Here is a 16,298-nt window from a genome sequence, read left to right as displayed (position 1 = left end):
TATCATCAATACTGTAATTAGATCCACTGAGTGCTGGAGAAAGATTTGAAAATACCTTGGGAAGTTTTTTCCACCCAACAGCTCCGATACACCTCTAGGTTAAGTACATATTCAAGAGGGTGTGTTTTTGATTGACTTACCAAGGCCTCAGGTCAACCCACATATACAGTATAGTGCAGTGGTCTCCAACCTTTTTGTCTGAGAGCTACTTTGACAAAATAAAAGTGTCCGAGAGCTACTCATGTTTAACATTATTAGTAACATTTATCCACAATGCTGATTCTCCACCCAAACCAGCTGAATAAGCGTCTTTTGTTTCAACATTTACAAAATGTTGATATCCAACACTCAACACTCACATTTTGTATCAAAAGCACGTTCTCTGTTGTACAGTTTTGTGTACAGAGTGTTTTCCTGTTTGGAAGAACATACACTGGATTGAGAGCCTGGGTGGAGCTTCTAAATCCCAACAGTTGTAGAAGCACTGACAGTCGCAGGCAGGCTAGCCTCGTTCGCGAATGACACATCACGCCCTGCTAGCAGCCGTAAAGTCCCGTGAAAAGTTGCTGTGGACTTTGGTGAAGTGACGCTCCACAGACCCGTTCGCTTCAAATGAGCCCGGAACACACACATCCGTAATTTTTTTAAATTGCTTGTGAAAATAGCATATTTGTTGCTTTTTATCGGGGCTATTTTCGGGACGGCCATCGTCAAATCTGGCATACGCTTGCTAGCAGTATATTACGGTGTCACATAAAACTTCGAAATTGCGCTGCGATCGAACGCAAAACTTCTGTTGAGGGGTTCGAAATGAGCAATCTTCCAATTTGTCTTGCGGGCCGGATCACCGGATCGGCTCGCAGACTAATTAAGTGAAGTTGGATAATTTCCCACGGCACACCTGACGATATCTCACAGCACACTTGTGTGCCGCGGCACACCGGTTGAAAAACACTGGTGTAGACATTAACTGTTCGAACATGAGGTGAAAAAAAATAGGATATAATAGTACTGTCATGATCCTGGATTCAGCTTCCTGTTATATTTTGGTTCACCTCTCTGTATTCATTTTTACCCTTGTGTCTCTTTGATTGTTTGTTTCTTGGTTTCACCTGTGTCTGGTTAGTTTTCCTTTGTTCCATGTTCCCCTCACCTCCTGGTCCACATTCTTTTCTTATTCCAAGTGTATGTATACTCCTTGTTTTTCATCACACACGGCCAGTTAGTTGTGTTATCTTGTTGTCATGAGTCCTTAGTTCTGTTTTTATCTCGTTTTTGTTTTATCTATGTGTCCCTGGTTCCCCTGCAGTAGTTTCACTTGTGAATTTTCTGTTGGCTTTTGGATTGTTGGATTTAGGATTATTTGCTTGGTCATTTTGAGTTTTGGACTATTAATGTCCCGTCGCCTGGATTTCCATGACTTCTATTTGCGTATTCCCATTTACTCCCTGGCCTATTGAATTTCATAATAAAGGAATACTATTCACTTTACATTTTGTGCCCTGCAATTGGGTCCTCATCCCTGCTCTCATGTAATCTGTGACAGATGGATTGCACATATATGTAGCACAGTGGTAGCGTGCACTGTGTGCACCATTCTACACACTGCTGCCCATCTCTTCTTGGCCTAAAATGATTTAATTTTGAGCTGAATTTAGGAATAAAGGAAAAGATGAAACGTGCAACACAACAGTGTCTATTTTCCAGACAGACACCTTCTCTTCAAGTACAGAAATGTTAAAAGTTATATACTGTATATATATATATATGTATTTATATGGGGAGACATGGTAGAGTCATGTAGGGATAAGAAGGTTCATGGTGCCATTCTGGGTTCCTCCTAGACCAGGGGTCTCCAACACATCGCTCACAAGGTACAAGTAGCTCGCCACCCGTTTCTGAGTAGCTCCCTAAAGGTTGATACAATACATACATTCGACAACACAACGTCACTTGGTAAACCTGTTTAAATTTCTATCCAATCAAATTCACAGACATCCCGTCCCCTTCTGTCACGAAACAATTATATGCCAATCAGCTGTCAGTCAAACAAATGATGCTGCCGTGATGTTTGGTTAGGTCAGTGACACCCTAACATTAGCCAATGTTAGCAGACTTGCAGGCGCATGCTGGATTTGACAATGACCGTGGAAGATAGCCCCAATAAAAGACACGAAATATACTATTTTCATGAGGAATTAAAAAATGGTACGAATATGAATGACAAGTGTGTGCGTGTCTCATTTGCTGAGAGTCGTCTAGGGATCTGCTGAAGGCCAAGTCAACAAAGTTTACAGCAACTTTTCACGGGATTTTCCGGCTGCTAGCAGGCTATGAACAGAGAAGGTTAAGGAGCTACATAAGAGTGAACTTAAGAGGTTTCACTCCAGCAGACACCACACACTCTCTATCATCTCACTAACATCAGAAATGACTGAATGCATGTGAATTACAGATGATATGGGAACTACAGGGACTTCAACAGTAATTCAGCTGGTTTAGTTGGAGAATCAGCCATGTGGATAAAAGTTACTAATAATGTAAAAAATGAGTAGCTCTCAGCCTTTTTTATTTTGTCAAATTAGCTCTCAGAGGAAAAAAGGTTGGAGACGCCTGTCCTAGACAATCTGTTGAAGTCGTTTAGCAAGACACTGAGCCGTTAACCGCTCCTGATGTAAAGGTTGGCCCGTGCATGGTATGACCCGGCCATCAGATTATAAATGTGTGAATATGAAGTCATTGTAAAGCACTTTGGAGAAAAGCACAATATAAGTACAGTCCATATTATAAAAACTGTAATGGACTTTACTTGTACACTTATACACACACACACACAAACACATACAGACAGAAATATCTTTATAAATATATATATATATATATATATATATATATATATATATATATATATATATATATATATATATATATTTATATATATATATTTATATGTATGTATAAACACACATCTCTTCTAAATTACAGTATAATAAAAATGACAAGGAAGTTCTGTGTTTGTTAAATAATTTCCATCGTACTTTATCATTCAAAAGACAATGAAGATTTTTTCTTTTGCAAGCCAAAGCAGACATTGTTTTTCACTGCAAGAAAAAATTTCTCATCCCTGAGGCCATAAATGAGAGGGCTCAGACACCTCGGAGCAAGAATAAACACAAGGTAATTAAAGTATTTCACCTTCATGATAATTGCTGAATCATACTGAAGAAGTGCACCTTCTATGAATGGACACCAAAGGCTGATGGCACTGAGAAAAAGCTGAAAAGCATGGAGAGCCACTGTTTGGAGGCCTTTCTGTGTCGAGTTTCGATTCTCTCCTGATGCAACTTTTGCCACTTTCATTATTTTAAAATAGCAGAACACAATGATGACACAGATAATCAAGAAATAAAGCTGATTTATTGCTGACCTGAGATGACCCTGCCAGCTGTGTAAGATAAAAATCTCTGTAGTACATAGAAAACGTTGTGTGTATTCATTATGAGTTGCTGATGCAAAAAATATTGAGAGAAAGATAGTCAGAGGTACAGAGCTGATGCCGTGAATAATGAGAATGCAGTGCAGAGAGTTGCGTGTGGTGCACAGCTCTCCATGTCGGAGGGGCATGCAAATGGCCACATAGCGCTCCAGAGTCATTGCTATCAAAGTAACTTGTGTGACAAATGTGTAAAGAGACAACCCAATGTAGATGATGAGACACAGCGATACGTATATTACAATACGAAAATACATTAAGTAAAGCACAATATCAGTGAGGATTAAAAACAGACTATCAGAAAGTAATGTATTAGCAAATAAGATGTAACGCATTGTTGTGTGGAAGACCTCCTTCATCAAAAAAGTTCTAATCTGCAAAAAGTTAATGCATAGAAAAACAGCAATCAAAACCTGCACAATGATAAATTCAGGACTCATCTGCCTCTGTGTTGGCACAACACCAACCCAGGAGTTGTTATCACCCATGTCACACAGAGTGTTGTCACAAACTATTTAAGATCTAGGCATCACTGCAACAACTGGTGGATTTCATTTCATTAACAAAAAGCAATGAAATAGTTGAATTACTATATCAGAAACACAAACATTAGGTTTGACAGGAAAATAGCAAAGGATTAAAGAACATAAATTGATTCAGTTTACCATGAGATGATGTGGCTCTGTGCCACAGCTCTAAAGAGGAATATCGTCTGCTGAGCTCTGTGCAGGCCTTTGAGAGAGAACAAGACTTTATAGAAGAAGAGACGAATCCATACAGAGAACCAGAACAACACGTGAACGATTGATCACCATAATGTTATCATCAATACTGGAATTAGATCCAATGAGTGCTGGAGAAGGATTTGAAAATTGGAATGTTTTTTTCCAGCCAACAGCTCCAACACCTTTAGGTGAAGTACATATGTAAGAGGGTTTGTTTTTGTGTTTATGATTGAGTACCCAAGGCCCCAGGTCAACACACATATACAGTGAAGTGACTATAGTCAAACTGTGTGTGTAGACATTAACTGCTCTAACATGGGGTGAAAAATACTAGTATATAATAGTACTCTCATGATCCTGGATTCTGCTTCCTGTTATATTTTTCGGTTCACCCCTCCGTATTCATTTTTAGGAACTTCACTTTGTGCCCTTGTGTCTCTTTGATTGTTTGTTTCTTGGTTTCACCTGTGTCTGGTTAGTTTCCTTTGTTCCATGTTCCCCTCACCTCCTGGTCCACATTCCCGTCTTATTCCAAGTTTATGTATACTCCTTGTTTTTATCACTGTGTCATCTTGTTGTCATGAGTCCTTAGTTCTGTTTTTACGTTGTTTTTCTTTTTATCTCTGTGTCCCTGGTTCCCCCGTGGTGTTCTAGAGTGTTTCTGTTTTGGTCTGTGGATGTCTTTCTTCGCTCCTGATCATTTTTCTGTATTACTTGTCATTCCCCTGGTTTTCCTCATTTGTTCCTCAGGTTGTTTTCTCTCTTGTACTGTAGTAGTGTGATTTTTGCCGAGCACTTTTCTCTCACTTGTGGATTTCCTATAGGCTTTTTAATTGTTGGATTTAGGATTATTTGCTTGGCCATTTTGAGTTTTAGACTCTTAATGTCCCGTCGCCTAGATTTCCATTACTTCTATTTACGTTTTCCCATTTACTCCCTGGCCTTACGAATTTCATAAAAAAGGAATACTATTCACTTTACATTTTGTGCCCTGCAATTGGGTCCTCATCCCTGCTCTCATGTAATCTGTGACAGATGGATTGCACATACAGTATATGTAGCACAGTGGTAGCGTGCACGATGTTCTACATTTTGCACACTGCTGCCCATCTCTTTTTGGCTTAAAATGATTCCAATTGGAGCTCAAATAATTTAGGAATAAAGAAAAAGATGAAACGTACAGCACAACAGTGTTTATTTTCCAGACAGACACCTTCTCTTCAAGTACAGACATGAAGTTATATCCTGTATTTATATGTATTTATATGGGGAGACATGGTAGAGTCGTCTAGGGATAAGAAGGTCCATGGTGCCATTCTGGGTTCCTCCTAGACAGTCTGTTGAAGTCGTTTTGCAAAACACTGAACCGTTAACAGCTCCTGATGTAAAGGTTGGCCCCATGCACGGTTTGCCCTGGCCATCAGTATGTCAAGGTGTGAATATGATATCATTGTAAAGCACTTTAAAGAAAAGCACCATATAAGTACAGTCTATTATATATAGACTGTAATGGACTTTACTTATACACTTATACAAACACAAACACACACAGACAGAAATATATATATGATATATACACATCCCTTCTAAATTACAGTACAATAAAAATGACAAGAAAGTTCTATGTTTGTTAAATAATTTCCAGACTACTTTATCAAACAAAAGAAATCGAAGATTTTTTCTTTTGAAAGCCAGAGCAGACACCGTTTTTAACTGCAAGAAAGAATTTTTCATCTCTGAGACCATAAATGAGAGGGCACAGACACCTCGGAGCAAGAATAAACACTATATAATTGAAGTATTTCACCTTCATGATGAATGTAAAATCATACTGAAGCAGTGCACCTTCTATGAATGGACACCAAAGGCTGATGGCACTGAGAAAAAGCTGAAAAGCATGGAGAGCCACTGTTTGGAGGCCTTTATGTGTCGAGGTTCGATTCTCTCTTGATGCAACTTTTGCCACTTTCATTATTTTAACATAGCAGAACACAATGATGACACAGATAATCAAGAAATAAAGCTGATTTATTGCTGACCTGAGATGACCCTGCCAGCTGTGTAAGATGAAAATCTCTGTGGTACATAGAAAACGTTGTGTGTAATCATTATGAGTTGCTGATGCAAAAAAGATTGAGAGAAAGATAGTCAGAGGTACAGAGCTGATGCCGTGAATAATGAGGATGCAGTGCAGAGCGTTGCGTGTGGTGCATAGCTCACCATGTCGGAGGGGCATGCAAATGGCCACATAGCGCTCCAGAGTCATTACTGTCAAAGTAACTTGTGTGACAAATGTGTAAAGTGACCACCCAATGTAGATGATGAGACACAGCGATACGTATATTACAATACGAAAATACAGTAAGTTAAGCACAATATCAGTGAGGATTAAAAACAGACTATCAGAAAGTAATGTATTAGCAAATAAGATGTAACGCATTGTTGTGTGGAAGACCTCCTTCATCAAAAAAGTTCTAATCTGCAAAAAGTTAATGCAAAGAAAAACCGAAATCAAAACCTGCACAAATATAAATTCAGTACTCATCTGCCTCTGTGTTGGCACAACACCAACCCAGGAGTTGTTATCACCCATGTCACACAGAGTGTTGTCACAAACTATTTAAGATCTAGGCATCACTGCAACAACTGGTGGATTTCATTTCATTAACAAAAAGCAATGAAATAGTTGAATTACTATATCAGAAACACAAACATTAGGTTTGACAGGAAAATAGCAAAGGCTTAAAGAACATAAGTTGATTCAGTTTACCATGAGATGATGTGGCTCTGTGCCGCAGCTCTAAAGAGGAATATCGTCTGCTGAGCTCTGTGCAGGCCTTTGAGAGAGAACAAGACTTTATAGAAGAAGAGACGAATCCATACAGAGAACAAGAACAACACGTGAACGATTGATCACCATAATGTTATCATCAATACTGGAATTAGATCCAATGAGTGCTGGAGAAGGATTTGAAAATTGGAATGTTTTTTTCCAGCCAACAGCTCCAACACCTTTAGGTGAAGTACATATGTAAGAGGGTTTGTTTTTGTGTTTATGATTGAGTACCCAAGGCCCCAGGTCAACACACATATACAGTGAAGTGACTGTAGTCAAACTGTGTGTGTAGACATTAACTGCTCTAACATGGGGTGAAAAATACTAGTATATAATAGTACTCTCATGATCCTGGATTCTGCTTCCTGTTATATTTTTCGGTTCACCCCTCCGTATTCATTTTTAGGAACTTCACTTTGTGCCCTTGTGTCTCTTTGATTGTTTGTTTCTTGGTTTCACCTGTGTCTGGTTAGTTTCCTTTGTTCCATGTTCCCCTCACCTCCTGGTCCACATTCCCGTCTTATTCCAAGTTTATGTATACTCCTTGTTTTTATCACTGTGTCATCTTGTTGTCATGAGTCCTTAGTTCTGTTTTTACGTTGTTTTTCTTTTTATCTCTGTGTCCCTGGTTCCCCCGTGGTGTTCTAGAGTGTTTCTGTTTTGGTCTGTGGATGTCTTTCTTCGCTCCTGATCATTTTTCTGTATTACTTGTCGTTCCCCTGGTTTTCCTCATTTGTTCCTCAGGTTGTTTTCTCTCTTGTACTGTAGTAGTGTGATTTTTGCCGAGCACTTTTCTCTCACTTGTGGATTTCCTATAGGCTTTTTAATTGTTGGATTTAGGATTATTTGCTTGGCCATTTTGAGTTTTAGACTCTTAATGTCCCGTCGCCTAGATTTCCATTACTTCTATTTACGTTTTCCCATTTACTCCCTGGCCTTACGAATTTCATAAAAAAGGAATACTATTCACTTTACATTTTGTGCCCTGCAATTGGGTCCTCATCCCTGCTCTCATGTAATCTGTGACAGATGGATTGCACATACAGTATATGTAGCACAGTGGTAGCGTGCACGATGTTCAACATTTTGCACACTGCTGCCCATCTCTTTTTGGCTTAAAATGATTCCAATTGGAGCTCAAATAATTTAGGAATAAAGAAAAAGATGAAACGTACAGCACAACAGTGTTTATTTTCCAGACAGACACCTTCTCTTCAAGTACAGACATGAAGTTATATCCTGTATTTATATGTATTTATATGGGGAGACATGGTAGAGTCGTCTAGGGATAAGAAGGTCCATGGTGCCATTCTGGGTTCCTCCTAGACAGTCTGTTGAAGTCGTTTTGCAAAACACTGAACCGTTAACAGCTCCTGATGTAAAGGTTGGCCCCATGCACGGTTTGCCCTGGCCATCAGTATGTCAAGGTGTGAATATGATATCATTGTAAAGCACTTTAAAGAAAAGCACCATATAAGTACAGTCTATTATATATAGACTGTAATGGACTTTACTTATACACTTATACAAACACAAACACACACAGACAGAAATATATATATGATATATACACATCCCTTCTAAATTACAGTACAATAAAAATGACAAGAAAGTTCTGTGTTTGTTAAATAATTTCCAGACTACTTTATCAAACAAAAGAAATCGAAGATTTTTTCTTTTGAAAGCCAGAGCAGACACCGTTTTTAACTGCAAGAAAGAATTTTTCATCTCTGAGACCATAAATGAGAGGGCACAGACACCTCGGAGCAAGAATAAACACTATATAATTGAAGTATTTCACCTTCATGATGAATGTAAAATCATACTGAAGAAGTGCACCTTCTATGAATGGACACCAAAGGCTGATGGCACTGAGAAAAAGCTGAAAAGCATGGAGAGCCACTGTTTGGAGGCCTTTATGTGTCGAGGTTCGATTCTCTCTTGATGCAACTTTTGCCACTTTCATTATTTTAACATAGCAGAACACAATGATGACACAGATAATCAAGAAATAAAGCTGATTTATTGCTGACCTGAGATGACCCTGCCAGCTGTGTAAGATAAAAATCTCTGTGGTACATAGAAAACGTTGTGTGTAATCATTATGAGTTGCTGATGCAAAAAAGATTGAGAGAAAGATAGTCAGAGGTACAGAGCTGATGCCGTGAATAATGAGGATGCAGTGCAGAGCGTTGCGTGTGGTGCATAGCTCACCATGTCGGAGGGGCATGCAAATGGCCACATAGCGCTCCAGAGTCATTACTGTCAAAGTAACTTGTGTGACAAATGTGTAAAGTGACCACCCAATGTAGATGATGAGACACAGCGATACGTATATTACAATACGAAAATACAGTAAGTTAAGCACAATATCAGTGAGGATTAAAAACAGACTATCAGAAAGTAATGTATTAGCAAATAAGATGTAACGCATTGTTGTGTGGAAGACCTCCTTCATCAAAAAAGTTCTAATCTGCAAAAAGTTAATGCAAAGAAAAACCGAAATCAAAACCTGTGCTATAATGACCTCAGTACTCATCTGCCTCTGTGTTGGCACAACACCAACCCAGGAGTTGTTATCACCCATGTCACACAGAGTGTTGTCACAAACTATTTAAGATCTAGGCATCACTGCAACAACTGGTGGATTTCATTTCATTAACAAAAAGCAATGAAATAGTTGAATTACTATATCAGAAACACAAACATTAGGTTTGACAGGAAAATAGCAAAGGATTAAAGAACATAAGCTGGTTCAGTTTACCATGAGATGATGTGGCTCTGTGCCGCAGCTCTAATGAGGAATATCGTCTGCTGAGCTCTGTGCAGGCCTTTGAGAGAGAACAAGACTTTATAGAAGAAGAGACGAATCCATACAGAGAACAAGAACAACACGTGAACGATTGATCACCATAATGTTATCATCAATACTGGAATTAGATCCAATGAGTGCTGGAGAAGGATTTGAAAATTGGAATGTTTTTTTCCAGCCAACAGCTCCAACACCTTTAGGTGAAGTACATATGTAAGAGGGTTTGTTTTTGTGTTTATGATTGAGTACCCAAGGCCCCAGGTCAACACACATATACAGTGAAGTGACTGTAGTCAAACTGTGTGTGTAGACATTAACTGCTCTAACATGGGGTGAAAAATACTAGTATATAATAGTACTCTCATGATCCTGGATTCTGCTTCCTGTTATATTTTTCGGTTCACCCCTCCGTATTCATTTTTAGGAACTTCACTTTGTGCCCTTGTGTCTCTTTGATTGTTTGTTTCTTGGTTTCACCTGTGTCTGGTTAGTTTCCTTTGTTCCATGTTCCCCTCACCTCCTGGTCCACATTCCCGTCTTATTCCAAGTTTATGTATACTCCTTGTTTTTATCACTGTGTCATCTTGTTGTCATGAGTCCTTAGTTCTGTTTTTACGTTGTTTTTCTTTTTATCTCTGTGTCCCTGGTTCCCCCGTGGTGTTCTAGAGTGTTTCTGTTTTGGTCTGTGGATGTCTTTCTTCGCTCCTGATCATTTTTGTGTATTACATGTCATTCCCCTGGTTTTCCTCATTTGTTCCTCAGGTTGTTTTCTCTCTTGTACTGCAGTAGTGTGATTTTTGCCGAGCACTTTTCTCTCACTTGTGGATTTCCTATAGGCTTTTTAATTGTTGGATTTAGGATTATTTGCTTGGCCATTTTGAGTTTTAGACTCTTAATGTCCCGTCGCCTAGATTTCCATTACTTCTATCTACGTTTTCCCATTTACTCCCTGGCCTTACGAATTTCATAATAAAGGAATACTATTCACTTTACATTTTGTGCCCTGCAATTGGGTCCTCATCCCTGCTCTCATGTAATCTGTGACAGATGGATTGCACATACAGTATATGTAGCACAGTGGTAGCGTGCACGATGTTCTACATTATGCACACTGCTGCCCATCTCTTTTTGGCTTAAAATGATTCCAATTGGAGCTCAAATAATTTAGGAATAAAGAAAAAGATGAAACGTACAGCACAACAGTGTTTATTTTCCAGACAGACACCTTCTCTTCAAGTACAGACATGAAGTTATATCCTGTATTTATATGTATTTATATGGGGAGACATGGTAGAGTCGTCTAGGGATAAGAAGGTCCATGGTGCCATTCTGGGTTCCTCCTAGACAGTCTGTTGAAGTCGTTTTGCAAAACACTGAACCGTTAACAGCTCCTGATGTAAAGGTTGGCCCCATGCACGGTTTGCCCTGGCCATCAGTATGTCAAGGTGTGAATATGATATCATTGTAAAGCACTTTAAAGAAAAGCACCATATAAGTACAGTCTATTATATATAGACTGTAATGGACTTTACTTATACACTTATACAAACACAAACACACACAGACAGAAATATATATATGATATATACACATCCCTTCTAAATTACAGTACAATAAAAATGACAAGAAAGTTCTATGTTTGTTAAATAATTTCCAGACTACTTTATCAAACAAAAGAAATCGAAGATTTTTTCTTTTGAAAGCCAGAGCAGACACCGTTTTTAACTGCAAGAAAGAATTTTTCATCTCTGAGACCATAAATGAGAGGGCACAGACACCTCGGAGCAAGAATAAACACTATATAATTGAAGTATTTCACCTTCCTGATCAATGTAAAATCATACTGAAGAAGTGCACCTTCTATGAATGGACACCAAAGGCTGATGGCACTGAGAAAAAGCTGAAAAGCATGGAGAGCCACTGTTTGGAGGCCTTTATGTGTCGAGGTTCGATTCTCTCTTGATGCAACTTTTGCCACTTTCATTATTTTAACATAGCAGAACACAATGATGACACAGATAATCAAGAAATAAAGCTGATTTATTGCTGACCTGAGATGACCCTGCCAGCTGTGTAAGATGAAAATCTCTGTGGTACATAGAAAACGCTGTGTGTAATCATTATGAGTTGCTGATGCAAAAAAGATTGAGAGAAAGATAGTCAGAGGTATAGAGCTGATGCCGTGAATAATGAGAATGCAGTGCAGAGCGTTGCGTGTGGTGCATAGCTCACCATGTCGGAGGGGCATGCAAATGGCCACATAGCGCTCCAGAGTCATTACTGTCAAAGTAACTTGTGTGACAAATGTGTAAAGTGACCACCCAATGTAGATGATGAGACACAGCGATACGTATATTACAATACGAAAATACATTAAGCAAAGCACAATATCAGTGAGGATTAAAAACAGACTATCAGAAAGTAATGTATTAGCAAATAAGATGTAACGCATTGTTGTGTGGAAGACCTCCTTCATCAAAAAAGTTCTAATCTGCAAAAAGTTAATGCATAGAAAAACAGCAATCAAAACCTGCACAATGATAAATTCAGTACTTATCTGTCTCTGTGTTGGCACAACACCAACCCAGGAGTTGTTATCACCCATGTCACATAGAGTGTTGTCACAAACTATTTAAGATCTAGGCATGACTGCAACAACTGGTGGATTTCCTTTCCCTCAACAAAAAGGAATGAAATAGTTTAATAACTATATCAGAAACACAAACATTAGGTTTGCCAGGAAAATAGCAAAGGCTTAAAGAACATAAGTTGATTCAGTTTACCATGAGATGATGTGGCTCTGTGCCACAGCTCTAATGAGGAATATCGTCTGCTGAGCTCTGTGCAGGCCTTTGAGAGAGAACAAGACTTTATAGAAGAAGAGACGAATCCATACAGAGAACCAGAACAACACGTGAACGATTGATCACCATAATGTTATCATCAATACTGGAATTAGATCCAATGAGTGCTGGAGAAGGATTTGAAAATCGGTAAGTTTTTTCCAACCAACAGCTCCAACACCTTTAGGTGAAGTACATATGTAAGAGGGTTTGTTTTTGTGTTTATGATTGAGTACCCAAGGCCCCAGGTCAACACACATATACAGTGAAGTGACTATAGTCAAACTGTGTGTGTAGACATTAACTGCTCTAACATGGGGTGAAAAATACTAGTATATAATAGTACTCTCATGATCCTGGATTCTGCTTCCTGTTATATTTTTCGGTTCACCCCTCCGTATTCATTTTTAGGAACTTCACTTTGTGCCCTTGTGTCTCTTTGATTGTTTGTTTCTTGGTTTCACCTGTGTCTGGTTAGTTTCCTTTGTTCCATGTTCCCCTCACCTCCTGGTCCACATTCCCGTCTTATTCCAAGTTTATGTATACTCCTTGTTTTTATCACTGTGTCATCTTGTTGTCATGAGTCCTTAGTTCTGTTTTTACGTTGTTTTTCTTTTTATCTCTGTGTCCCTGGTTCCCCCGTGGTGTTCTAGAGTGTTTCTGTTTTGGTCTGTGGATGTCTTTCTTCGCTCCTGATCATTTTTCTGTATTACTTGTCATTCCCCTGGTTTTCCTCATTTGTTCCTCAGGTTGTTTTCTCTCTTGTACTGCAGTAGTGTGATTTTTGCCGAGCACTTTTCTCTCACTTGTGGATTTCCTATAGGCTTTTTAATTGTTGGATTTAGGATTATTTGCTTGGCCATTTTGAGTTTTAGACTCTTAATGTCCCGTCGCCTAGATTTCCATTACTTCTATTGACGTTTTCCCATTTACTCCCTGGCCTTACGAATTTCATAATAAAGGAATACTATTCACTTTACATTTTGTGCCCTGCAATTGGGTCCTCATCCCTGCTCTCATGTAATCTGTGACAGATGGATTGCACATACAGTATATGTAGCACAGTGGTAGCGTGCACGATGTTCAACATTTTGCACACTGCTGCCCATCTATTCTTGGCCTAAAATGATTCCAATTTGAGCCAAAATAATTTAGGAATAAAGAAAAAGATGAAACGTACAGCACAACAGTGTTTATTTTCCAGACAGACACCTTCTCTTCAAGTACAGACATGAAGTTATATCCTGTATTTATATGTATTTATATGGGGAGACATGGTAGAGTCGTCTAGGGATAAGAAGGTCCATGGTGCCATTCTGGGTTCCTCCTAGACAGTCTGTTGAAGTCGTTTTGCAAAACACTGAACCGTTAACAGCTCCTGATGTAAAGGTTGGCCCCATGCACGGTATGCCCTGGCCATCAGTATGTCAAGGTGTGAATATGATATCATTGTAAAGCACTTTAAAGAAAAGCACCATATAAGTACAGTCTATTATATATAGACTGTAATGGACTTTACTTATACACTTATACAAACACAAACACACACAGACAGAAATATATATATGATATATACACATCCCTTCTAAATTACAGTACAATAAAAATGACAAGAAAGTTCTATGTTTGTTAAATAATTTCCAGACTACTTTATCAAACAAAAGAAATCGAAGATTTTTTCTTTTGAAAGCCAGAGCAGACATCGATTTTCACTGCAAGAAAGAATTTTTCATCTCTGAGACCATAAATGAGAGGGCACAGACACCTCGGAGCAAGAATAAACACTATATAATTGAAGTATTTCACCTTCCTGATCAATGTAAAATCATACTGAAGAAGTGCACCTTCTATGAATGGACACCAAAGGCTAATGGCACTGAGAAAAAGCTGAAGAGCATGGAGAGCCACTGTTTGGAGGCCTTTATGTGTCGAGGTTCGATTCTCTCCTGATGCAACTTTTGCCACTTTCATTATTTTAACATAGCAGAACACAATGATGACACAGATAATCAAGAAATAAAGCTGATTTATTGCTGACCTGAGATGACCCTGCCAGCTGTGTAAGATAAAAATCTCTGTAGTACATAGAAAACGTTGTGTGTAAGCATTATGAGTTGCTGATGCAAAAAAGATTGAGAGAAAGATAGTCAGAGGTACAGAGCTGATGCTGTGAATAATGAGAATGCAGTGCAGAGAGTTGCGTGTGGTGCATAGCCTTCCATGTCGGAGGGGCATGCAAATGGCCACATAGCGCTCCAGAGTCATTGCTGTCAAAGTAACTTGTGTGACAAATGTGTAAAGTGACCACCCAATGTAGATGATGAGACACAGCGATATGTATATTACAATACGAAAATACAGTAAGTTAAGCACAATATCAGTGAGGATTAAAAACAGACTATCAGAAAGTAATGTATTAGCAAATAAGATGTAACGCATTGTTGTGTGGAAGACCTCCTTCATCAAAAAAGTTCTAATCTGCAAAAAGTTAATGCAAAGAAAAACAGCAATCAAAACCTGCACAATGATAAATTCAGGACTCATCTGCCTCTGTGTTGGCACAACACCAACCCAGGAGTTGTTATCACCCATGTCACACAGAGTGTTGTCACAAACTATTTAAGATCTAGGCATCACAGCAACAACTGGTGGATTTCATTTCATTAACAAAAAGCAATAAAAATAGTTTAATTTCTATATCAGAAATACAAACATTAGGTTTGACAGGAAAATAGCAAAGGATCAAAGAACATAAGCTGGTTCAGTTTACCATGAAATGATGTGGCTCTGTGCCACAGCTCCAAAGAGGAATATCGTCTGCTGAGCTCTGTGCAGGCCTTTGAGAGAGATCAAGACTTTATAGAAGAGACAAATCCATACGGAGAACAAGAACAACACGTGAGCGATTGATCACCATAATGTTATCATCAATACTGGAATTAGATACACTGAGTGCTGGAGAAAGATTTGACAATACCTTGGAAAGTTTTTTTCCAACGAACAGCTCCAAAACACCTCTAGGTCAAGAACATACAGAGGGTGTTTTTTTGATTGACTTACTTACTTGGCCTCAGGTCAACACACATATACAGTTCTAACATTGGGTGAAAAATACTAGTATATAATACTACAGTGATGACCCTGGATTCTGCTTCCTGTCATATTTTATTTCCCCCGTCTGTATTTATTTTTATTAACTTCACTTTGTGCCCTTGTGGCTCTTTGATTGTTTGTTTATTGGGTTCACCTGTTACTTGTTGAAAAAAAAAAATAACTTGTCATTTCCCTGGTTTTCCTCATTTGTTCCTCAATTTCTTTTCTCTTCTTGTACTGTAGAAGTCTTGATTTTTTTTGTCTCGTGGCCTAGAATTCCATGACTTCAGTTTGCGTTTTCCTATTCACTCCGTGGCTTATTCAATTTTATAATAAAGGAATACTATTCACTTTATGTTTTGTGCCCTGCAATTGGGTCCTCATTCCTGCTCTCATGTAATCTGTGACAGATGGATTGCACATACAGTATATGTAGCACAGTGGTAGCGTGCACAATGTGCACCATTTTGCACACTGCTGCCTATCTCCTCTTGGC

General features: G+C 38.7%; 5 protein-coding genes across 5 annotated transcripts; all 5 read right to left on the bottom strand.

Annotated features, from left to right (window-relative positions):
* Positions 1-3,042: 3,042 nt before the first annotated feature.
* Positions 3,043-3,981, bottom strand: LOC142995249 (odorant receptor 131-2-like). Its single transcript, XM_076146237.1, has one exon. The coding sequence runs from the start codon at positions 3,979-3,981 to the stop codon at positions 3,043-3,045; it is 939 nt and encodes a 312-aa protein (XP_076002352.1).
* A 1,891-nt stretch (positions 3,982-5,872) lies between these two features.
* On the bottom strand, positions 5,873-6,811 carry LOC142995248 (odorant receptor 131-2-like). Its single transcript, XM_076146236.1, has one exon. It carries the CDS (start codon positions 6,809-6,811, stop codon positions 5,873-5,875), a length of 939 nt encoding a protein of 312 aa, XP_076002351.1.
* Positions 6,812-8,702: 1,891 nt separating this feature from the next.
* LOC142995247 (odorant receptor 131-2-like) lies at positions 8,703-9,641 on the bottom strand. Its single transcript, XM_076146235.1, has one exon. It carries the CDS (start codon positions 9,639-9,641, stop codon positions 8,703-8,705), a length of 939 nt encoding a protein of 312 aa, XP_076002350.1.
* Positions 9,642-11,532: 1,891 nt separating this feature from the next.
* LOC142995246 (odorant receptor 131-2-like) lies at positions 11,533-12,471 on the bottom strand. The gene has a single exon (XM_076146233.1). It carries the CDS (start codon positions 12,469-12,471, stop codon positions 11,533-11,535), a length of 939 nt encoding a protein of 312 aa, XP_076002348.1.
* Positions 12,472-14,362: 1,891 nt separating this feature from the next.
* On the bottom strand, positions 14,363-15,301 carry LOC142995245 (odorant receptor 131-2-like). The gene has a single exon (XM_076146232.1). The coding sequence runs from the start codon at positions 15,299-15,301 to the stop codon at positions 14,363-14,365; it is 939 nt and encodes a 312-aa protein (XP_076002347.1).
* Between the last annotated feature and the right edge of the window lie 997 nt (positions 15,302-16,298).

This window comes from Genypterus blacodes, unplaced genomic scaffold (assembly GCF_046128005.1).
Source record: "Genypterus blacodes isolate CSIRO-AG114 ecotype Tasmania unplaced genomic scaffold, CSIRO-AGI_Gbla_v1 ptg000032l_1, whole genome shotgun sequence".
Lineage (NCBI taxonomy): Eukaryota > Metazoa > Chordata > Actinopteri > Ophidiiformes > Ophidiidae > Genypterus > Genypterus blacodes.
The sequence above is the reverse complement of the archived record's forward strand: the minus strand, read 5'-3'. Positions and strand labels throughout refer to the sequence as shown.